This window comes from Bombina bombina, chromosome 1 (genome assembly GCF_027579735.1).
Source record: "Bombina bombina isolate aBomBom1 chromosome 1, aBomBom1.pri, whole genome shotgun sequence".
Classification (NCBI taxonomy): Eukaryota; Metazoa; Chordata; class Amphibia; order Anura; family Bombinatoridae; genus Bombina; species Bombina bombina.
Genome location: NC_069499.1, coordinates 142,619,254 through 142,645,446, shown reverse-complemented (window position 1 = coordinate 142,645,446; position 26,193 = coordinate 142,619,254). Strand labels below are relative to the sequence as shown.

Sequence of the window (26,193 nt, the reverse complement as noted above, 5' to 3'; positions counted from 1 at the left end):
CAGTCATTACGACCGACGGTTAGGAGAAAAAGGAGAAACTATAGGCCGTGGTGACTGTAGTGTATAAAGAAAAAGAAAAAATTTTCAAACCTGATTAAAAAAAACAAAGGGCAGGGCCGTGGACCGGACACACCGTTGGAGAAAGATAATTTATCAGGTAAGGCATAAATTCTGTTTTCTCCAACATTGGTTGTGTCCGGTCCACGGCGGTCATCCATTACTTGTGGGAACCAATACCAAAGCTTAGGACACGGATGAAGGGAGGGAGCAAATTCAGGTTACCTAAACAGAAGGCACCACGGCTTGCAAAACCTTTCTCCAAAAAACAGCCTCCGAAGAAGCAAAAATATCAAATTTGTAAAATTTGGCAAAAGTGTGCAGAGAAGACCAAGTCGCTGCCTTTACATATCTGATTAACAGAAGCCTCGTTCTTGAAGGCCCATGTGGAAGCCACAGCCCTAGTGGAGTGAGCTGTGATTCGTTCAGGAGGCTGCCGTCCGGACAGTCTCATAAGCCAATCGGATAATGCTTTTCAGCCAGAAAGAATGAGAGGTAGCAATAGCTTTTTGTCCTCTCTCTTACCAGAGTAAACGACAAACAAGGATGAGTTTTGTCTTTGGAAGAAAACCAGGCTTGGTACGCAAAAATAACCTTATCTGAAGGAAACACCAGATAGGGTGGATCACACTGCAAAGCAGATATTCCAGAAACTCTTCTAGCAGAAGAAATAGCAACCAAAAACAGAACTTGCCAAGATAGCAACTTTGATATCTATGGAATGTAAGGGGTTCAAACGGAACCCCCTGAAGAACTGAAATAACTAAATTTAGACTCCAAGGAGGAGTCAAGGGTCTGTAAACATGTTTGATTCTGACCAAAGGCCTATACAAAAGCTTGTAGCTCTGGCACAGCTGCCAGTCGATTGTATAACAAGACTGATAAGGAAGCAGAAATCTGTCCTTTTTAGAGAACTCGCTGACAATCCCTTATCCAAACCTTCTTGGAGAAAGGAGAGGATCTTAGGAATTTTAATCTTACTCCAGGAGAATCCCTTGGATTCACACCAACAGATATATCTTTTCCATATTTTATGGGTAAATCTTCTAGACACAGGTTTTTTGGATCTATCACTGAATCTGAAAACCCACGCTTGGATAAAATCAAAACGTTCAATTTCCAAGCAGCAGCTGCAGAGAAATTAGATTTGGATGTTCGAATGGACCTTGAACTAGAAGATCCTGTCTCAAAGGTAGCTTCCATGGTGGAGCCGATGACATATTCACCAGGTCTGCATACCAAGTCCTGCGCGGCCACGCAGGAGCTATCTGAATCACCGAGGCCTTCTCCTGTCTGATCCTGGCTACAAGCCTGGGAAGGAGAGGTGAACAGTGGAAACACATAAGCTAGGTTGAACGACCAAGGCGCCACTAATGCATCCACTAGAGTGGCCTTGGGATCCCTGGATCTGGACCCGTAGCAAGGGAACCTTGAAGTTCTGACGAGACGCCATCAGATCCATGTCTGGAATGCCCCATAATTGAGTCAACTATGCAAACACCTCCGGGTGGAGTTCCCACTCCCCCGGATAGAAAATCTGGACGACTCAGATAATCCGCCTCCCAGTTGTCTACTCCTGGGATGTGGATTACAGATAGGTGGCAGGAGTGATCCTCTGCCCATTTGAGATCTTGGATACCTCTCTCATCGCCAAGGAACTCCTTGTTCCTCCTGATGGTTGATGTAAGCTACAGTCGTCATGTTATCTGACTGGAATCTTATGTATCCGGCCTTCGCTAGATGAGGCCAAGCCCGGAGAGCGTTTTAAATTTCGCTCTCAGTTCCAGGATGTTGATCGGGAGAAGAGACTCTTCCCGAGACCATAAACCCTGAGTTTTCAGGGAATCCCAGACCGCGCCCCAGCCTGATAGACTGGCGTCGGTCGTGACAATGACCCACTTTGGTCTGCAGAAACTCATTCCCTGAGACAGGTGATCCTGTCTACTGGAGCATGAACAGTTGTAATGGTCTTAGATGAATTCGAGCAAAAGGAACTATGTCCATTGCTGCAACCATCAACCCTACTACTTCCATGCACTGAGTTATGGAAGGCTGCAGAATAGAGAGAAGAATCTATTATTGTTCCCAAAAAGGGAACTCTTGTCGACGGAGACAGGGAACTCTTTTCTACGTTCACCTTCCACCCGTGAGATCTGAGAAAGGCTAGAACAATGTCTGTATGAGCCTTTGCCTTGGAAAGAGACAACGCTTGAATTAGAATGTCGTCCAGATAAGGTGCCACTGCAATGCCCCTTGGTCTTAGAACCGCTAGAAGGGACCCGAGCACCTGTGAAAATTCTGGGAGCAGTGGCTAGTCTGAATGGGAGAGCCATGAACTGATAATGTTTGTCCAGAAAGGCGAACCTTAGGAACTGATGATGATCTTTGTGGATAGGAATATGTAGATACGCATCCTTTAAATCCACGGTAGTCATATATTGACCCTCCTGGATTGTAGGTAAAATTGTTCGAATGGTTTCCATTTTGAACGATGGAACTCTGAGAAATTTGTTTAGAATTTTTAAATCCAGAATTGGTCTGAAGTTCCCTCTGAAACAGATTTGAGTAAAACCCCCTGACCTTGTTCCACAGTTGGAACTGGGTGTATCACTCCCATCTTTAACAGGTCTTCTACACAATGTAAGAATGCCTGTCTACTTATTTGGTTTGAAGATAAGTGAGAAATGTGGAACCTTCCCCTTGTGGGTAGTTCCTTGAATTCTAGAAGATAACCCTGAGAGACTATTTCTAGTGTCCAGGGATCCTGAACATCTCTTGCCCAAGCCTGAGCAAAGAGAGAGAGTCTGTCCCCTACTAGATCCGGTCCCGGATCGGGGGCTACCCCTTCATGCTGTCTTGGTAGCAGCAGCAGGCTTCTTGGCCTGTTTACCCTTATTCCAGCCTTGCATTGGTTTCCAAGCTGGTTTAGTCTGGGAAGCGTTACCCTCTTGTCTAGAGGCTGCCGAGTTAGAAGCCGGTCCGTTCCTGAAATTGCGAAAGGAACGAAAATTGGACTTATTCTTAGCCTTGAAAGGCCTATCCTGTGGGGAGGGCATGGCCTTTCCCCCAGTGATGTCTGAAATAATTTCTTTCAATTCGGGCCCCAAAAAGGGTCTTACCTTTGAAAGGGATATTAAGCAATTTTGTCTTGGAAGATACATCCGCCGACCAAGACTTTAGCCAGAGCGCTCTGCGCGCCACAATTGCAAACCCTGAATTTTTCGCCGCTAATCTCGCTAACTGCAAAGGGGCATCTAAAATAAAGGAATTAGCTAACTTAAGTGCGTGAATTCTGTCCATGACTTCCTCATACGGAGTCTCCCTACTGAGCGACTTTTCCAGTTCCTCGAACCAGAACCACGCCGCTGTAGTGACAGTAATAATGCACGAAATAGGTTGAAAGGAGGTAACCTTGCTGTACAAAAATCTTTTTAAGCAAACCCTCCAATTTTTTATCCATAGGATCTTTGAAAACACAATTGTATTCAATGGAATGGTCGTGCGTTTGGCTAGTGTAGAAACCGCCCCCATCGACCTTAGGGACTGTTTGCCATGTGTCCTTCCTGGGGTCGACCATAGGGAACAATTTCTTAAATATAGGAGGAGGAACAAAAGGTATGCCTGGCTTCTCCCACTCCTTATTCACTATGTCCGCCACCCTTCTAGGTATCGGAAAGGCATCAGGTGCACCGGGACCTCTAGGAACTTGTCCATCTTGCACAAGTTTTCTGGGATGACCAGATTGTCACAATCATCCAGAGTAGATAGCACCTCCTTAAGTAATGCGCAGAGATGCTCTGATTAAAATTTAAATGTCACAACATCAGGTTCTGCCTGCTGAGAAATTCTTCCTGTATCAGAAATTTCTCCATCTGAGAAACCCTCCCTCACTGCCACTTCAGACTGGTGTGAGGGTATGACAGAAAAATTATCATCAGCGCCCTCCTGCTCTACAGTGTTTAAAACAGAGCAATCGCGCTTTCTCTGAAATGCTGGCATTTTGGATAAAATATTAGCTATGGAGTTATCCATTACTGCCGTCAATTGTTGCATAGTAACAAGCATTGGCGCGCTAGAAGTACTAGGGGTCGCCTGCGCGGGCATAACTGGTATAGACACAGAAGGAGAAGATGTAGAACTATCTCTACTTCCTTCATCTGAGGAATCATCCTGGGCAACCTTACTATTTGTGACAATACTGTCCTTACTGTGTTTGGACGCTATGGCACAATTATCACATATATTTGAAGGGGGAACCACATTGGCTTCCATACATACAGAACATGATCTATCAGAAGGTACAGACATGTTAAACAGGCTTAAACTGGTTAATAAAGTACAAAAACCGTTTTAAAACAAAACCGTTACTGTCTCTTTAAATGTTAAACAGGGCACACTTTATTACTGAATATGTGAAAAACTATGAAGGAATTATCCAATCTTTACCAAATTTTCACCACAGTGTCTTAATGCATTCAAAGTAATGCACCCAATTTTCAAGCTGTTAACCCTTAAAATGTGGAAACCGGAGCCGTTTGCAATTTTAACACCCACTACAGTCCCAGCCACAGCCTTTGTTGTGACTTCAACTATTCCAGGAGGGTATTTCAAGCCTTCTAGGAACGTTTTCAGTGGACACCAGACCCTCTCACATGCATCTGCATGCACTGTACTTAAAAGAAACTGTGCAAAAATGGCGCGAAAATGAGGCTCTGCCTAATACAGTGAAAGGCCCTTCCTGACTGGGAAGGTGTCTTAACTAGTGCCTGGCGATAAAAAACGTTCCCCAAATAATAAAAGTGTGAAATCCACTTCAAACTTTAAATAAAAACTTAAATAAACAATCGATTTAGCCCTTAAGAGTGTCCACCAGTTAATAGCCCATAATAAGCCCCTTTATTCTTTCTAAGTCTAAGAAAATGGCTTACCGATCCCCATGAGGGAAAAATGACAGCCTTCCAGCATTACACAGTCTTGTTAGAAAATGGCTAGTCATACCTTGAGCAGAAAAGTCTGCAAACTGTTCCCCGCAACTGAAGTTCTCTCATCTCAACAGTCCTGTGTGGGAACAGCAATCGATTTTAGTTACTGCTGCTAAAATCATACTCCTCTTTTAAACAGAACTCTTCATCTCTTTCTGTTTCAGAGTAAATAGTACATACCAGCACTATTTTAAAATAACAAACTCTTGATAGAAGAAATAAAAAAACTACAACTAACACCACAAACTCCTCACCATCCCCGTGGAGATGCTACTTGTTCAGAGCGGCAAGGAGAATGACTGGGGGGGCGGAGCCAGAGGGGGAGCTATATGGACAGCTCTTGCTGTGTGCTCTCCTTGCCTTTCCCTGTAGGGGAGGAGAATATCCCACAAGTAAATGGATGACGCCGTGGACCGGACACACCAATGTTGGAGAAAAAAAAATGAAGAAATGGACAGCAGCCAATCAGCATCAGCAGTGCTGAGGTCATGAACTCTTACTGTGATCTCATGAGATTTGACTTAACTCTCATGAGATTTCATAGTAAGCTTCCTTTACCTGATTGGTGAAATAATATGAGAGTTCACGATGCTCATCCCCTAAGATGTCCCAGGACAGACACATTAAAAGGCTGCTTAGAAATCCTTTACAATGGGAGGTGGCTACTGAGGAACTTTTGAGGTAAAATATCTTTCTTTTTTACATAGAGATGTTTTCTAGTCAGCTTTTTACAGCTATGCTGCATCACTTTCAAGTGTTTAAACATTTGGGTATTATGGCCCTTTAAGTTTGATGTGTATAGTTGAAAGAGCAAATGTATTGTCTTCTAATTTCTCATCCCTGTACACTGGATATCTAAACTGTTACTGCTATAATGGTTATGCTAATTGTTTAACTAATATCATTAGTGTTAATGCATGAGCTTTAGTAGTTTCCCAGACTGCTCCCTCCACGCCTGCTATCAATCTTTGTTCAAATATCATATAAAAAAAAACAAACAAGATACAAGAGAGTGGAAATATTTAACTTCTCTTCTGGGTCGCTGCCAGCCCTGATCTCTCCAACTACAGATATCAAACAGGTAATTTATGGCGGCATCGGCAGGTAGGTGACTTCAGGACTCTTCTCACAAACGATCGTGCAAAAAAGTTTTTCACCAAACTGCACGAAAGGAATGTACTCACTAAGAAGCTGATTTAGATTCCAAACTTGTTTTATTGAAGACTCTCAACAGATATATCTTCAAACTATTTTTTATAAAAATAATTAAAAAAAACTAAATATATGCTTACCTGATAAATTTATTTATTTCCGAATATGGTGAGTCCACGACTAGTGGGAATATCACTCCTGGCCAGCAGGAGGAGGCAAAGAGCACCACAGCCAAGCTGTTAAAGGGACATTAAACACTAAATACATGCTAGATAGAATGATGCATTCAAAGAAAAGATTAGTCCATGACTAACATGTAGATTTATTTTTTAAAGTTTCATTAGTTGTTTAAATAGTGAGAAAATAAGTGTAAAGTTTTAGTGTCTATAAAACAATGGGAGCTGCCATGTTGTAACTTGTGTTACCTTCTCTGCTGTGGCCAATTAGAGAAAGTTATAAATAGGTCACTAGAGTGTGCAGCCAATGGCTGTGTGGGATATAACAGTGTTCTGCACTTCCATTTCTAACTAGAACTGAAAAGCTCACAATTTCAGAATGGAATTACAGGCAAAGAGGACAAAATAAATAATTAAAGTATATTGCAGAGTTGTTTTATATATACAATTTATCATTTTATATTACCATCTCAAAGTGTTTAATGTCCCTTTAAGTGTCACTCCCCTACCCATAACACTCAGTCAATCTACCAAAAGGAAATGGAACAAGGAATAATACAAAGGTGTAGAGGTGCCTGAGGTTTAGACAAAAAGTCGTAAAACTAAAAGGGTGGGGTTGTGGACTCACCATATCCGGAAATAAATAAATATATCAGGTAAGCACAAATATTGTTTTCTTTCCTAAGATATAGTGAGTCCATGACGTCATCAATTACTAGTGAGAACCAATACCCAAGCTAGAGGACATGGATTACAAGGGAGGGATAATAAGACAGGCAGGCCTAATCAGAGACAGCCCTAGTGAAATGAGCTGTAATTCTCTCAGGAGGCTGCTGACCATATGAGAAGGATTAGGACATAGAGAAGGAACAACAATTTCCTGATTAATATTTCTATCCGAAACAACTTTAGGAAGGAAACCTAACTTAGTACGAAGAACCGCCTTATTGGCATGAAAGATAAGATAAGGCGAATCACACTGCAAAGCTGAGAGTTCTGAGACTTTCTGAGCAGAACAGATAGAAACAAGAAACAAAACCTTCCAAGATAACAACTTAAAATCTATGGAGCCTGCTGTAGAACTTTAAGAACAAGGTTAAGTCTCCAAAGAGGAGCAACAGACTTAAACACAGGCCGGATTCTAATCAGGGCCTGACAAAAAACTTGAACATCTGGTCTGGCCGGATTCTAATCAGGGCCTGACAAAAAACATGAACATCTGGTCTGCCAAACGCTTATGCAACAAAATAGATGGTGCAGAAATCTGACCCTTCAGAGTACTGACAGACAAACCCTTGTCAAGACCTTCCTGGAGAAAAGCCAAAATTCTAGGAATCCTGACCCTACTCCAAGAGAAGCCCTTGGATTCACACCAATAAAGGTATTTACACCATACCTTATGGTAAATCCTACTGGTAACAGGCTTACGAGCCTGATTCAAGGTCTCAATGACCGAATCAGAAAAACCAAGCTTAGACAAGACTAAGCATTCAATCTCCAAACAGTCAGATTCAGAGAAACGAGATTTAGATGAAGGAATGGACCCTGAGTTAAAAGATCCTTCCTCAGAGGCAACCTCCAAGGTGGAAGAGACAACATCTCCACTAGGTCTGCAAACCAGATCCTGTGAGACCATGCAGGAGCTATAAGAATCACTGATGCTCTCTCCTACTTGATACGAGCAATGACTCATGAAAGGAGAGCAAACAGGTATGGAAGGTTGAAATCCAAAGGAACCGCCAGAGCATCTATCAGGGCGGCCTGCGGATCCCTCAACCTCGAACCGTACCTTGGAAGCTTGGCGCTCTGCAGAGATGCCATCAGATCCAATTCCGCCCCCCCCCCCATTTGAGGATTAACCTGGAGAACACCTCCGGGATGGAGAGCCCACTCCCCTGGATGAAACGTCTGTCTGCTCAGGAAGTCCGCTTCCCAGTTGTCCACTCCTGGAATGTGGATGGCAAATAGACAGCAATCGTGAGCTTCCGCCCACTAATTAATCTGAGTCACCTCCTTCATGGCTAAGGAACTCCGAGTTCCTCCCTGATGGTTGATGTAAGCTACTGAGGTGATATTGTCGGACTGGAACCTGATAACCTGGGCTAAGGACAACTGAGGCCAAGCCATCAGAACATTGTAAATCGCTCTCAATTTAAAGAAGTTTATGGGGAGAGTGGACTCCTCCCGGGTCCATAGTCCTTGCACCATTAATGAATCCCAGACTGCTCCCCAGCCCAACAGGCTGGCGTCCATGGTCACAATCACCCAGGAAGGTCTCCTGAAGCATGTACCCTGAGACAGAAGTTCCTGAGAAAGCCACCACGGAGGGGAGTCTCTTGCTTACTGATCTAGATCTATCCTCTGAGAGAGATCCGAATGGTCTCCGTTCCATTGCCTGAGCAATAACTGCAGAGGTCTCAAACGGAAACCGAGGAAAGGGAATGATGTCCATGGAAGCGACCATCAGACCAATTACCTCCATACATTGAGCCACAGATGGCCGAACAGTAGACTGCTGAGAGAGGCAAGAGGAAAGAATCTTTGATTTTCTGACCTCCGTCAGAAAAATCTTCATAGCTAGGGAATCTTTTATGGTCCCTAAGAAAACCACCCTTGTAGCTGGAACAAGGAAACTCTTTTCCAGATTCACTTTCCAACCGTGGGAACGTAGAAAGACAACAAGATCTCTGTATGAGAGTTTGCTTGTTGAAAAGATGGTGCCTGAACCAATATATCGTCCAGGTATGGCGCCACCACAATTCCCTGAGACCTGCTTACTGGCAAAAGAGCCCCAGAACCTTTAAAAAAATTCTGGGAGCTGTGGCAACGCCAAAGGGAAAAGCCACAAACTGAAAATGTTTGTCTAGAAAAGCGAATCTCAGGAACTTGTGATGATCCCTGTGAATGGCAACATGAAGATACGCATCCTTCAGGTCTATGGTCGTTATGAACTGACCCTCTTGGACTAAGGGAAGAATGGAACGAACAGTTTCCATCTTGAAGGACACTACCCTGAGAAATTAGTTTAGACACTTGAAGTCCAGAATAGGTCGGAAAGTTCCCTCTTTTTTGGGAACTACGAACAGATTGGAATAGAAACCTAGGCCCTGTTCCTGCACAGGAACTATCACATACGGGGAAGAAAGATCCTAATAACATTTCAAGAATGCCTCTCTTTTTATCTGGTCTTCAGATAATCTTGAGAGGTGAAACCTGCCCCTGGGTGGAAGTTTTGAATTCCAATTTGTAACCCTGAGAAACTATGTCCAAAGCCCAAGGATCTTGGACATCTTGAATTCAAACCCGAGAAAGTCTGCCCCCCACATGATCCGATCCCAGATCGGGGACAAACCCTTCATGATGATTTAGATTCAACTGCAGGTTTCCTTGATTGTTTCCCTTGTTCCAAGACTGATTGGGTTTCTAAGAGGCCTTGGACTGTTCCTGCTTGGAAGAAGACAAGGAGAATTTTCCTTTGAAATTACAAAGAGAACGAAAATTACTCTGACGACCCTTTTCCACCAGTAATATCAGAAATAATTTCTGCCAGACCAGGAACAAACAAGGTCTTACCCTAAGCTTGGACTAAGAAGAAACATCTGCTGACCAAGATTTCAGCCACAACGCCCTGCGGGCTAAAACAGCGAAGCCAGATATCGTGGCTCCCAGTCTAATAACCTGCATGGAAGCATCAGAAATAAAGGAATTGGCTAACTTCAGAGCCTTAATCCTGTCTTTTATCTCCTCTAAAGGAGTCTCTACCTGAAGAGAGTCAGACAAGGCATCGAAACAATAGGATGCCGCACTTGTCACAGTGGCAATACACACTGCAAGTTGCCATTGGAGACCTTGATGAACGTACATGTTCTTCAAATAAGCCTCCAGCTTTTTGTCCATTGGATCCTTAAAAGAGCAGTTATCCTCAATAGGAATAGTAGTTCTCTTAGCCAGAGTAAAAATGGCCCCTTCTACCTTAGGCACCGATTGCCATGACTCTTTAAAGGGTACCCCTGGTTTCTCCCATTCCTGTGCTATAATCTCAGTAGCATGGTCTGGCACAGGAAACACCTCTATAGAGGAAGGAACATCAAAATATTTATTAAGTTTTCTAGATTTTGTAGGATTGACAACGACAGGAGTGTCTGAGTCATCCAATGTAGCCAAAACCTCCTTTAACAGTGTACAGAGGTGTTCCAGATTGAATTTGAAGGTTGCAACTTCAGCGTCAGACGAAGGAATTATACTGTCCGAATCTGAGATTTCACCCTCAGAGGCTATCGAAGTATCTTCATCAGACTCCTGAGGAAGATCAACTCTGGTGATAGCAGCAGGATCTGAATCTCTAACTTTCCTCTTGCGTTTTCCTTTTAGTATAGGAAAAGCAGCTAATGCCGCAGATACCGCTTAAAAAAATGGGCAGCAATTTCTGCTTGCAAATAAACCCCACCCTGGGGTTGAGAGGACCTTCAAGGCACTGTATGTGACGCCATAGAGACTAGGGACGTTTGAGGACATAGCTGTGGAATTGCCTTAACAGCATCAACCGGAGAGACATTAGGCTCATGAGAAAATAATTTATCTTTGCATTTTAGTGTCCTCTTAACACATGAGGAACAAAATTGCATATGGGAGACAATCTGGATCTCTGTGCACAAAAGACACGTATTCATGAAAGCAGCCTCCTGCTCCATGTCAGACATTTTCCTCAATATAACTGAAAAACAGATAAACCTGTCTTAGTCTTAGGAAAAAAAATACATGTCCTCACAAAAAAATACGCTTAATTAACTCCTGGAAGAGCGGTTCTCTAGTTGACATGAACCTCACAGTGCTAACCTTTACACCTCAGCTAAACTGAAGTGCTTACCTGCCCCCTCCGCTTCAAAGGAAGATAAACGTCTGAGTTCTGCCGCACAAAGTCGACACGCAAGTGCCGAAACTGCTCCGTCGTTAGGATCGGAAGGGAAGACAATCATGTGACCCGCAGGGAAGACTAACTGCATAACACACAGAGCTGAAAGCATGCGGAAAAACCAGCTCACTCAGCTAAGCCGGCCCTCCGGCTGCTGCTACTGAGAGAAAAACCCCAGCACTCCTGCGCAACGGCTTTTACTAACTGCCTGGCAAATAAACTATATTTAGCAGAGCCGGTATACACAAACTGACACACAGTCCCTGAAAAATTTGTAACCCCTTCACAACAATTCTCCACAGAGCCAACTAAAATTATGTTAATACCTTCCTAACTATAAGAAGGCTTAACCCATACAGTCTCTCATCACATACAATACACGTGCCTGCATTCTGCCACAATTATTCCTACTCAGGATCTAAAAAGTGCTAGTCTACTACTCAGAAAACAGAAAAGCATCTAGCCGTCCTGCAGATGGACAGCTTACCTGGTATGAGAAGACACATACTCCTCAGAGACCTGTGGAAAAAAGAAAGAACAGAGTAAACCTACTCTGGCTTTCTATATCATGGGCAGCAAATATGTTAGGAAAACGCAGCAAGGCCCACCTTACAAGTTCCTAACTGCTTTAAAGCCACCACTGCCCTACTGAAGAGACTAACGTGGAGTACGGCTAGACCCAAAATTCTTGCTTGTAGTGAAAAATATTCCAGTTTTCTTCAGACAACAAAACTTCACCTCCTCCATTGACAGAGAAAAAGCGAATAACTAGGGGTTATGGGAATGACACTTAACAGCTTGGGTGTGGTGCTCTTTCCCTCCCTCCTTCGGCTGGCCAGGAGTGATATTCCCACTAGTAATTGAGGACGTCATGGACTCACCATATCTTAGGAGACAAAAACTCTTTTATTGTATTGAGTAAATTCCTTTCGTGCATGTTGGGTGAAAAATGTTTTTGTACTATCGTTTGCGTTTTGTTCCAGAAATTCATTTGAAAAGGAGTCCTGATGTCATCTACCAGCAAAGGCCGGTGCTGCCATTCATTACCTGAAATATCTGATCTGAAATTAGTTCTGTAAATCTTGAATGAGATGATTGACATATACTAATCATAGGCTCAGAAGAGGGCTCCATCAATGTTGAGATTGTTTTGCTATTTTTCCCTTCTGACACACATATATGTTGTGAGGTCCATAAGTGGCCTCATTTACTTACTAAAGGAAATTATACATGTGCGGTTTGTGTTGTTAGTTGAGAAAAAAATGATGATATGTTGTTGTTGTTGTTGTTAGGTACCACATTCATATTTAAAAATAAAATAAAAATTATTAAAAAAAAATATTAGCTATTATAACTAAGTATTTTATATTAAAATCTCAAGATGTTTAAAGGGATACTGAACCCACAATTTTTCTTTCATGATTCAGATAGAGCAGGCGATTTTAAGTAACTTTCTAATTTACTCCTATTATACATTTTTCTTAGTTTTTTTGGTATCTATTTAATAAAGCAGGAATGTAAGCTTACGAGCCAGCCCATCTTTGGTTCAGCACCTGGGTAATGCTTGCTGATTGGTGGCTAAATATACCCACCAATTAGCAATCACTATCCAGGGTACTAAATCAAAAATAGGCCGGCTCCTATGTTTACATTCCTGCTTTTTCAAATAAAGATAACAAGAGAATGAAGAAAGATTGATAATAGGAGTAAATTAGAAAGTTGTTTAAAATGCCACACTCTATCAGAATCATGAAATAAAAAAATTGGGTTCAGTATCCCTTTAACACCCCCGAAACTAATGCTGCAGTGTTGCTTTAGTACTTCCTATTAAACCTCATTGGCTGATAAGGAAAAGTATGACAAGAAATAATTGCTTTATTCAGGACAGGAACATTATTTTTTCAATAAATTCAAATAATTTTTTAAATGCCTTTTAACATAAAGCAAATAAGTTGACTGTGTAGTACCTGTAATATTAAATAAATAAATAACCACTATTCAGTTAGTTTATACTGACTTAAAACGAGTAAAGATGTCTTCATATTTATACAAGATGTGGTTTAAGGTAAAAAGCCAGGAAATACTGAATAATTCTGGGTATTTCTTTCTGATAGAGAACCATGTGCGTCCCTAGTGAGGCATTACAAGTACAGTAGCATACCCTTGATTAGGTGCCAAAAACTGAACTAGCAAACAAAGCCCAGAAAAAAAAGCATTACCTGATTGTGATGCACCCACCAGGCACTAGTAATAACTCGCGCATCCCAGGCAGCGCTGTAGCAAACAGCCATGGTGCCAGCTTCAGTCAGTGTGCGCGGGGGTATCGGCTCCCCTATGACAATAACACAGGACAATATGAGGTACCGTATGTACTGATGGGAGGCCTAGCTTCAGCCTTACACAACCATGGGAAGGGGATGAAAAATGCTTATTTACCCTCTTGGGGGGCTCTGGTTTTGGTAAAATGCACCCTAACTCTTCAAATCAGCCCTTTAAAGGGCCATAATAGTTTAAAAAAAAAAAAAATGACATGCTCTAATTTATAAGACCATCTAACCTTTTTTTTACTATAATGGCCCTTTAAGTAACATTTAGATCAAAGTGTATTTTTTCCTCCCTTATTTTACTGCACAAATGACAGAGAATGTGCAGAGAGGGCAGCTAGCAGTGTGTGTCACCTACAGTTAGTTGCAGCTGCACTTGCCACAGGGGACTTAACAGTTACAAATAAAGAAATAAAATGATCTGGCAATATAAAACATTTTTTTACTTGTGAGACAGAACAAAAGCTAAAAAAACTTCTGTGCTTGTCCACAAGGCCAGTGCCACTCAGGGTGCAGTCTCTTTTAGCACACAATGCCTTTCACAGAGAAAAAATATCCTGTAGCATATCAGTCTGACCCTGCCCAATGACAGCCCAGCGCCAAAATACCAGGCAACTCTTCTCTGAACAAGACAAACAACAAACCCCAGACGTACGTTTTGGCCTCCTTTGGGCCTCGTCAGTGAGGTGCAGTTGCATCTCTCTAGGGGATGTGTGCAAGGAGTCCACGCCTGGTTTACCCGTATGTCTGGGGTTTGTTATTTTCTCTTGTTCAGAGAAGAATTGCCTGGTATTTTGGCGCTGGGCTGTCATTGGGCAGGGTCACACTGATATGCTACAGGATATTTCTTCTCTGTAAAAGGCATAATGTGCTAAAGAGACTGCACCCTGAGTTTTTCTAGCTTTTGTTCTGTCTCAGCTGAGTGCATCTCTCTATTTTCTTGTTTGTATTTATGTTTAACAGGAATACAGTCTATTTGTAGAACATTATATAGTGAGTCAAAATAACCGTATACGCAGCATAATTAAAGCAATATTGACGGCTATCTTCTTTTAGAAACGTATGACTACAGTGCTTTATTTTTATTGATATATATTGATGGATACAAGGGTTTAAAATGTACAATTGTCTCCAAATCATGTGTCATTGAAAGAACACAAAACTAATCCCATAAGAAACACCACCTCATTTCTAAATATATTCACCTTTCAAATGATGTAAGAATAAAAAAGTTAAACACCTAAGTTTATATAATCAAATAGAATTTAGCCTTAATCATCCACCTCCCCACTCGTGCATCACTATCTGTTCAGTTATAGAAGCAGAGCACTACAGCTTGTATAGAGAACAGGTGCAAGCTCAGGATTCTCGCTGTCAGCATCTACTCAAGTGTCGGGTCTTGCAGGAGTGACTCTTGAGCAGAGGTTTAATGAAGGCGGCGTGAGCAGGCACCTATTCCCTTGATAGAAGCTAGCGTCACAGCTTTGGATTGGCGGTATTGCTCTGTTTCTATAATGGAAGAGACGGGTGGGCGCATGGGGAAGAGAAGGAGTAAGGTACATAAGGATAAAAGCTGTTTTATTATATAAACTTTTGTATTCATTTTTTTTCTTACACCATTTGAAAGTGAAATGATGTAGTGTGTCCCTTTAAAGGGACAGTCTACACTTATAACAACCTTAGTCCATCCGTTAGATTATTTTCTGATTTTCATTACTCACCCCTGCAACCATATTGAGTCATCTACACATCCAGAGTTGTTCTAAATGACAAGTTATATTCCGACGGTTAGAAATGGCCGCTCCGCTCCACCTACCCAATACATCACCCACTCTCTTATTTTCAACTGACCAATAGAAAATTGATCACTGATTAAAATACTGTATTGCGCTTTCAGTGCTTCGCGCATGCGCAACATCACTGGAAACCAGCTATCCGGAACCAAACTTTATCTCTATGTTTCTGCTGCATTCAAATATCAGAAGTACTTCAGAGTGTTAGAATAGCTTCAACGGAGGAACCACAAAAAAAAGGGAGCGCTTTTGGGTTTGCTCAGATAACGCTGACAGACTTCCGGTTTCGAGCTGCACCTCTATGAGCATGTGTGTTAGAGTCCTATGACGTCGCTAGGTGCTCCGTGCACGAGTGTTATAGGGAAGGAGAACCACTTGATAAGGTAGGAGGAGAAGCTATTGGGAGGAGTTTGGCGGCCATACTTGAATCATGAAATATAAACTTCTTTTGAGAAAATGTGGGTGAGTGAATAAGCGAAAATATGGATGCAGGGGTTCAATACAATTGCCAGCAAAAGATCGTAGCTATGGGCTAAGGTTGTTATAGGTGTAGACTGTCCCTTTAATATGATTTCACTCAAGATGGAATTCAGAGCTTTGTTTTCTGAACAAGTCAGATAGGAGAGGTACAGGAGACAGCCATAGTTAGGAATGTCTCATTATGAATATTTAAAACTGCAGTCAAAGGGTGACAAGATTCATTTTTATAATACGATGAGAACCTTCTTGTGAGACTTCAGAGTCCTAGCAATTTACTATTATTTCAGTTTGTCAGAAAGTAAAACATTAAAGGGACATGAAACGAAAAAATTGTCTTTCATGCTTTAGATATAGCGGCAATTTTAAACAACTTTCTAATTTACTTCTATTATCAATTTTTCTTGGTTCTCTTTGTATTGTTTGTTGAAAAGACGTATGCTTAGGAGCCGGCCCATTTCAGGAGCACTGTATGGCAGCAGTTTTGCAAGAATGTTATCCATTTGCAAGAGCACTAGATTGTAGAACTATTTCTGCCATGTAGTCCTCCAGATGCCTACCTAGGTATCTCTTCAGCACAGAATATCATAGGAATTTGACAATAGAATAGAAACGTTTTTAAAAAGGTATGCTCAGTCTGAATCACAAAAGAACATTTTTGGATTTCATATCGATAGTTCACTACGGGCTCCATTTATCAGTCATTTGGGAAATTCTCCTTTCTGTTCTCCTATCAGTTCTCCGCAGCTCTACTTAGGAGAGGCGCACACAAAAGTTGTTTTTTCTCCATAGGAGAGCTGAGGAGAACTAATGATAAATTTCTCCAGTCAGATTAGTATCTTCTCCTTATTTATCACTAAAAATAAGCAACTATTCTCCATGTCAGTCATATATAAGCCAATCGAAATCTTTATACAGCCTTCCTAGTAGCTTTGTAAACGCCCCTCTTCAGCATTCATTGTTTTTGTGCTTCAATTTTAGTGCTTCTTTTTTGTCTTATTTTTATGCCCCAATAGATATAACTTTTGTGCTCTGTTATATATTATTTTGGTGCTTCATTATATATTTTTTTATCACGCCAATATAAATTATTATTGCGCTCCAATAAGTATTATTTTTGCGCTTTGATATAGATCATTTTTGCACCTTGTAGAGCCCTTTTTTGTGTGTAATTGCTTCCACAACTGATAGAGACTAGATTGCTAATGCTGTTCACCACAGTAGTTATGGAGAACTTTAATGCAGGAACTTGCAGGAGAACCTTCAGTCCTCCACAGGAGAATATAAAATGATCTAATTTAACCCTTTTTATGGAGAACATGAAGTAGGAGAAATTTACAGTCGAACTTGCCCAATTTTAGGCGCATTTTTGAATGATAAATAGGCGATTTATTTTTCATGAGAACTTTTAGGAGAAAATATAGGAGAATATGAATGATAAATGGAGCAATATATATCGGACCATAAAAAGAAAATAATAACACTTGTTAGTGTCCCCTCATTAAATTATTAATGTTACCTGAGGGGTTCTTTATAACACAGCTTGTGGCTCCATGGAGATCAGCATGAACGTATAGGTCACCTGTAATACAGGGTAAATATCGATAAAACTAATTTACACCTACTCTTTCTGAAGTGGATAGATGGGAAGTATGACATATTCTTTTGAAAAATAAATGTATGTGTAAAAATCACAGGATTAAAATGTTTCTGAATGACAACTGTCTTTAAAATGATTAAAAGAGAAATAGATGAGATAGAACCCACTTTCCTCAGTTAAAAAAATGTACACAAGTCATTGATAAAAAAAAAGTGCTGATTTTTCAATGCAAAATGAACATAGAAACATTCCTGAAGCTTTTAGAGAGTTTTGGGACAAGTTGTTCCTTTCAAAAATTCACCGGTTTGAATTATTTAGAATTTATGCAGACACACATAAAAAAAACAAATGAATAAAATAGGAAATCAAACTGTACCAGAAAACATGATCATTCATGGGAATAAAACAGAAATCAAACTTAGACTACAAAAAAAATCATCACAGACAGTGGTCACTAACCTGATTTTAAATACCGCTTAACAATCATCTCATTCTGCTGTTGGTCTCGCCCAGCAATGATCAGATAGTTCTCTGAACTTATGAACCACAAAAACTTCTCAAACCTGTTCAAAAGAAATCAGTGTATGGAATTAGCATCTAAAAGCAAAAAAACATTTGTTATAATGTCAGCTGATCTTCGTTTACAAAGTTCACAGATATGATAGCTCCCAGGGCATCAATAAAGAAATAAAATATATCAGATTCAGATAGAAGTAAACAGATAATTGGACAGGTACATAACAGATGCAATGAGTTATCTAAATGTCTGAGTCTGAAGATGGTCAACCTAGAAGGTAGCCATAGAAAAAGACCCTGGATAACAAGGTAGTTGAACTTGAGTACAAAGTAACAGCCAGCAGGGCTCAGTATCAGGCTACACTCAGCAGAGTCGGGATCAAGTAATGCCAACAGATATAGTCATAAGGTCAAAGACAGGTCAATAGCAGCTATGGCCAGTAGGTACCAATGCTGGAATCCATCAGTAGAATCCAAGAGACAAATAATGGTGATAAAATAGAGGCCAGTAAGATATAGGGAGTAAAGGGCAAAAGCTACAATAGCAGGTATACAGCAGTAGGACACAAAAGTGTGTAAAGCCTTGCAGGAGCGGAATATGCAGGAACTGGCCAATAGGAAAACTGTATATAAGTAACTGCAACAGGAACACAGTAACAAGGTACCTGTCAGGCAGGCAAAGGCATCAATAAATGTCTATCACACTGGTCATGAACACATTGATCATCAAATAAACATCTGCATTCTTCTGCTCACCAAACCATACACAGTCAGAACCAAATAACAGTGCAGAAGACATCCCAGGCAGGAAAGAAGATGCGAGTACCTGGTCGTGGTCACCATTACATTTATATAAATATTTATTTTGGTCACCATTACATTTATATAAATATTTCTTTTGGTCACCATTACATTTATATAAATATTTATTTTCAAGTCTTATAAAAGTATCAAGCTAAGAATTCCCTTAACAGACTATAAATCATCTAGAAGATTATGTGACCCAGACTTACCAATACACTTTTCTGGCTTTCTGAATGGTGCTGACAGTCTGGACTTCCTTCAAGGTTTGCTTGGTTTTCTTTTCCGCTGACTTAAACGCCTATTTTATACAACAAATAAAGGAATCACTTATAATATGTTTATTACTATTTCAGAATGACCCTTAGCATTCTGTCTAACATATATAGTTTAACAAAATAAATATTGATGACCTTTCACAACAATGAGCCATGAACTCTGGAATTCCAAACCAGAATTTTGGCACTTATTTAAGAAATGATTAATAATGAATGATGAGTGTGTTTGGTTGCCTTTTTTCTTTGAATTTTGTAATATCTGTACACTTTAAGAACATTTTCATTTTGAATTCTAATAATTAATTCTAATAATTAATCATTTGTAAAGCGTCCGAAAACTAAATTGCAAATAGTAAACATTCACATATGTTACAATTTTAAGACTACGTTAATATTTTCATAAATGCAGGAAATAACAGTGTGTAGTAAAACGTTAACGGAAACCATATTTAACGTTTACAGGCAAAAGAAAGAAGATGTGCGAAAAGATAAAATATGCGAGGCAAAAATGGCCCAATTTAGACGTTTCAAAGAATTATACGAAAATTGGTGTAAAACGTGTTTTCAGATGGGCAGGAATACCAATGTAAAGACGAAGACAAGTTAGACTGACCTGAAAAACATTAGAAACTGAGCCTTTTTATGGACTGGAAGGGATTAAATTTGAAAAGATTATTGTGTGTGAAAATCCATTTTGACTGGAACAGAGCACTAAATATTTATTCACATCATCTCAGCCATAGTTACTTATGGAACTGGTTGCTATAGTACTACTTTAGAATAGTTTATTTTCCTCTGGCTCTATATATGAACCTCGCACTTTGTTTTGGATCATGCTATGAATTACAGTAATCCCCCCCCCCCAGCTTCCCAAGTAATATACCTGAGACAAAGCTGTTGTTTATTTTATAATATTTTATATTGTTACAAATGATAAAGCATGTAACTGGCACTACAATGTCACTTTAAGTACAAGTGACATCTTTCTATTCTTGGTTAGCTTTACCAATACTGAGAGGCTATTCAGTGAGTTTTGTAACTGCAGGTTCTTACTTATACAGAGTCTGTCATCCTCCAGCTACAGAGTATGAATCTTATGCTGCATCATGAGCAATCCTTGTAGAATTATAGGACACTTTGCCAGCTCTGGTTAACAAGCTTAATTAATAACCTTTATGCAACGCAGTTAGAATTTTGCCTAAAAACATTTAATGCATTCTGTAAAGTGCCATGACCAGTGATAATGATATTTACACTAATGTACTCAAGACTAAGAGGATCCACAACGTCTGGTATAAAAAAAATGCTCTAATGTGTCCTTTTATTTTTTATGTTATGTGTACGACTTGTTTAAAAGAATGCTAAAGCGGGTAATACTTTAACCTAACACTAGAAATGACATGGAGGTCTATTAACCAGTGCCTTAGGCCCAGTGGGCCGGGAACAGTCAGCATGTTCTGTGATGTGTAAATATCTTGCTGTACCTTTTCTGCAGCTTCCACAGTTTTCTGTTGCTTCTTTGCTGCGTGTCTCTTGTAATCATAGTATCTGAGAAAAGAATAGAACATTCCATGAACAATAACGTACATAGAATGTGTCACTGCTGAACATCTGATACTACGTTTTAAAGTTTGCACGTTTACCATTTACATTCCATTTCCTTCACTTTGCCTCCCCACGCCACTGACTATACTGTAGCTCACAGAGCAGAGACACAAAGCTGCGTTTATTTTTTTACTAAATATTTATTGCTTTTCTCCACCTTCTTATACGTTACAATTTAATTGGAAAAGGGCAGTAAAAAGCTGTTTTTGAGGTACGTTAGCATGTACAATAGTTTTATTTGTTGGTCAGGGAGAAAAACTGCGCTGGGCAATATCTGTGTCTTTATATATAATTCAAAAGTAGAAAACCAGAATGACAGAAAAGAAAAAAGAGAGAAATGAGAAGAGAGAGATTGGGAGCACTATTTCCTACCAATATGTTAAAAACAGTAATACTTTATTCTTAAATTATTAAAATGAGCTATTCTAACGTATTGGTTATATTGTAACCAGTTCACTAACAGCCAGGGATTACTAAAGGGTTACAAAATGACAGCTAAGATAAATTCATAACAAAAACTGTGGTTATGTAGTGAATATCAACTCCCAATTCAGTGCTAATCACAACCACAGCACAGGAAACACTCACTCATTCGAACCCTGCAGGGTCGAATCGTTTGTGTGCTTGTCTGCTAGGCGCTCATACACATCAGCCAGACTGATGCAGAGGTTCCAGTATATCGGCTGTGAATACTTGGGGGACGTGTCTCTGTGATGCACCTGCAGGGTTCGAATTAGGGTTTCGTGTGCTGTGGTTCTGATTATCAATGAATTGGGAGTTTATATTCTCTACATAACCACAGTTTTTGTTATTAATTTATCTTAGCTGTCAATGAGGAACACTTTTGTAATGTTATCAGGCATAGTTCTGCTCTCTGTGCAGCTGCTTCACATTCTGTATGTGCAGCTGATCCACCTTCTGTATGTGCAGCTGATCCACCTAAATAAAATTCAGCTAATGTACTAGCACATAACTTATAAATATAAATTATTCTCTAAAACAAGTACTACCCAAATATTAACATTTTGCCCTCAGTCCCCCCTAGAGCCAACCCCTTATCCAACACAGACTCCACACATGACTGCAAACTCCCCAGCTCTTTGCACCGTGCCAGGCACCAATTTTACAATGTTAGGAGGTATCTTAAAAATCATCTCATTACCACTGAAAAAGTAATATGAAGATGAAATATCATGAAAGACCAAGGCAAAACACCATAGCAGTGGTATCATTGGCTATGGGAAGACCGTGTACCTCTCTTTAATGCAAAGAAATTCATCCTTTGCATGTAAGTTGCCCTCCCACCTTCCTTTTTGGTATAATGCAGCAAAACAAAACGACATTTAAGTTCCTATTAGTAAAGAACCTACATGTAATAATATAGACTTTGAACATTCTACGAGCACAGAAAATAAATTAAAAATCTTAGGTGTCAGTTTTCCTTTAAAGGGACACTGTACCCAAAATTTTTCTTTCATGATTCAGATTGAGCATGAAATTTTAAGCAACTTTCTAATTTACTCTTATTATCAAATTTTCTTCATTCTCTTGGTATCTTTATTTGAAATGCAAGAATGTAAGTGTAGATGCCGGCCCATTTTTGGTGAACAACCTGGGTTGTCCTTGCTGATTGGTGGATAAATTCATCCACCAATAAAAAAGTGCTGTCCAGAGTACTGAAACCAAAAAAAAGCTTAGATGCCTTCTTTTTCAAATAGTGATAGCAAGAGAACGAAGAAAAATTGATAATAGGAGTAAATTAGAAAGTTGCTTAAAATTGCATGCTCTTTCTGAATTACAAAAGAAAAAATGTGGGTACAGTGTCCCTTTAAGGTAAATGTTCTCTTAAAAATTATTTCATAGAGATTTAAAAACTAAAAAAAATTTAATGACATCAACCAACAAATTCAGACCTCACTACATGTACCAAGAAACACATTACAAAAAGCACTGAAGATTGTGTGTGTGTTGATCAGCGATTCGTGTGATGTAAAAGTCTCAGTTTTGTAAACAAGCATTTCTGAAACATTTTTATGCAATAGTAAAACGGTTTACTTTTTGGCATTGGCGTAGGCAGACAGGTTAAGATCCACGTCCACAAGTACAGGTTTGTTTTTCTGAGCTTTCTTCGGCTGCTGTTTATTTTTATTTTTCTTCTTCTTTCCTTTTGGTTCTTCTGCTTCCACTTTTTCGTCTTCCCCATCCTCCTCCTCTCCTTCTGACAATGCATATGGGTTTCTAGATTAAGAATAAAAGCAAATAAAGTTGTCAATTTCCAGTTTGTGTACAAATTGTAACATAAAACACAGGCATACAACATGCTAGTTAATATGGGGACTGGAAAAATAACAGATAATACGAAGTAGAACGCCAAAAAAAAAGCGTAAGACAAAAAAAAGAGACAGACACACTAAAAAGTAAAGAGAGAGAGCTGGGCCAGCTGGCAAGGCAACAATTTAAAAAGCTTCTATATTAATAAACTGAATTTTAAAGACCTGTAATATTTAAGAGCCAAATTAAACAATTCTATCAGGTGTATGAAAAAGCATCATAAAAAAGCCATTGATTTTTGTTTTTTTTATGAAATAATCTTTTTATTGAGGTTACAAAGCAGAATAATAGTACATGGATACAAGTTTTCCAATGATAAAACTATACAATAGTCTAGTGAACAATATACATTTACAGGGTGAGATTACAAGTGAGGCGCAACAGACTGCGCTAGCGCAATGGCAACTTTGCGATCCATTTGTCTCCCGCTGATATTACAAGTTGGGAGTAATCTTACGATTGCGCTAGCGCAATAGTCTTTTTCGCTTCATTCCATACCGCGATCTAAGAGCTCTGGTAAAGTGTGTTCCAAAATAAAAAAAGTTGCACAAAATACAACAAAAATACATTACAAAGTACACTTACACCCATAAACTACACTATTAACCCCATAAACCGCCATCCCCTCACATCGCAAACTAACAAAATAAACTGTTAACCCTTAATCACCATCCTTCCACAAAGTAAAGTTATAAACTAACAACTAAAACCAGGTATAGCATATAGTTATGATCGGATGTTTAGGTTAACCCCTAATGATGTGGAGAAAATATGTGCTGATTTATATGTAGCGTAGATTTAATGTTATCTCGGCTATCCGCGTTTCTCGGATAGCCGAGAAACGCGTTGCATTTTTAGGGGGATTTAATGTTATCTTGAAATCTTTGGAGAGATTCACATGGTTAGGAAGCAATGTGTCTGTGGATTCACATAGAAAGTGGGCGGATGCTAGAGTCTTGCTAATAGTCAGATCGAGCTTGCTGTAGTAGGGAGCGACACCCCCCCAATTCAATAGGCTAAAGCTTTATTTTGGACCAATCAGTATAGAGTATAGGAACCAATCAGTACATTGTATGTGTAAAAACATGGCCACACAATGTAATGGATACGATCAAACTGGATAACTTGTAAATAGTTATAACAACAGAAGCGATAAACCACAATAACTCTAGAGAACTAAATACATACGGCAACCTAAAAAAATCATACGGTATAGAAGCCTTATCGATGTTAAACATAGGACCGCATTTATTTATTTAAGAGCTGCGGTTGTCAGCTGCGAATGAGTGATTCGAATTTAAATTTGTTAACTATTTCCATTCACACACATGTATAGGGAGTATTGCCAATGGGGCTAACATTATACATTATGTATCTAAAATAGAGGGATACAAAAAATGAAGTCTGATATTGACAACGAACCAAGTGTAATAGGGTGAAGGCTACTAATCCTAAGTACATAAATGCAAAATTACATAAAAGTACATAAAAAAGCAATTTTAATAAAAAATATATATATAAAAGAACACTTGATACAATGACCGCGGTCTAAGAGTATAAAATGTTAAAACTAGCATGGATCCATGATACATACAGTATGGCTAAAAATACAATGAATAGTCTATCAATAAATGCTGCACAATGTTATACAATAAATTGAGTAATCAGAGAGATAGAGTACGCGGGTACAAGGTATAGCTACAGGTGGTACCAATGAGAAGAACAATAGGGGGGATGAAATTTCTTTTATATATATATATATATATATATATATATATATATATATATATATATATATATAAAATATGATGGATAAATCAAAACATGTCTCTAAGTCCCAACAGTGAAAATAAAAATAAAAACTCAAATCCTCAAAAAACGTTCAAATTAGGTCCTCAAATTTCCAATGTGATATGTCCAAACAATGGTGAAAAATCCAAAATCTGCAAAGTAGTATCCAACAAAAAAAATAATCCAACACAAATTGTGTGAGAAAGTCAAAGTGAATGCATTCATGAAAAAAACAATTGACAGAAAAAAGGAAATAGAGTTATAAAATGTGGAGTAGGTGTAGATCCTGTGTTATCCAAACATAGAAAGTCACATGTGATGTTGAAAAATGTGTTTCCAAATGAGGAAAAAAGGTGCTGGTAAAAACTAGTACCAATGGAGAGTGTTGGTGATGATGAAAAGTTACAGGTAAAACATAGTAGAAACTTCTAACCTGTAAGAAAAACAAACAAACAATGGTGCAATAAAGTTTTTACACTTTACACTTTAAAGATAATAGGATATAACAAGAAGATATAGTCTTGAGAAAGGCCTTGGTACAGGCCGAAACGCGTTGACACAGACATACTGGTAAGGCCTATTCCCTATTATCTTTAAAGTGTAACAAACTTTATTGCACCATTGTTTGTTTGTTTTTCTTACAGGTTTAGAAGTTTCTACTATGTTTTACCTGTAACTTTTTCATCATCACCAACACTCTCCATTGTACTAAGTTTTTACCAGCACCTTTTTTCCTCATTGGAAACACAGTTTTCAACACCACATGTGACTTTTTATGTTGGATAACACAGGATCTACACCTACTCCCACATTTTATAACTCTTTTTCCTTTTTTTCTGTCAATTGTTTTTTTCACAAATGCATCACTTTGACTTTCTCAAACAATTTGTGTTGGATTATTTTTTTGTTGGATACTACTTTGCAGATTTTGGATTTTCACCATTGTTTTGGACATAATCACATTGGAAATTTGAGGGCCTAATTTGAACGTTTTTTGAGGATTTGAGTTTTTATTTTTATTTTCACTGTTGGGACTTAGAGACATGTTTTTGATTTATCCATCATATTATACATATATTTTTTTCATCCCCCCTATTGTTCTACTCATTGGTACCACCTGTAGCTATACCTTGTACCCGCGTACTCTATCTCTGATTATTCAATTTATTGTATAACATTGTGCAGCATTATTGATAGACTCACTATTCATTGTATTTTTAGATATACTGTATGTATCATGGATCCATGCTAGTTTTAACATTTTATACTCTTAGACCGCGGTCATTGTATCAAGTGTTTCATTTTATATATATATATTTTCTTAAAAATTGCTTTTTTATGTACCTTTATGTAATTTGCATTTATGTACTTAGGATTAGTAGCATTCACCCTATTAAG

At 39.2% G+C, this 26,193-nt stretch overlaps 1 protein-coding gene across 1 annotated transcript in view; it reads right to left on the bottom strand.

Moving 5' to 3' along the window:
* NEMF (nuclear export mediator factor) overlaps positions 1–26,193 on the bottom strand; it is a 153,980-nt gene that overhangs the window by 86,647 nt on the left and 41,140 nt on the right. The window contains 6 exon segments of the mRNA XM_053697652.1: positions 13,499–13,611; positions 17,393–17,455; positions 17,933–18,036; positions 19,003–19,091; positions 20,553–20,616; positions 22,729–22,911. Of these exon segments, the coding sequence (XP_053553627.1) occupies positions 13,499–13,611; positions 17,393–17,455; positions 17,933–18,036; positions 19,003–19,091; positions 20,553–20,616; positions 22,729–22,911 (616 nt within the window).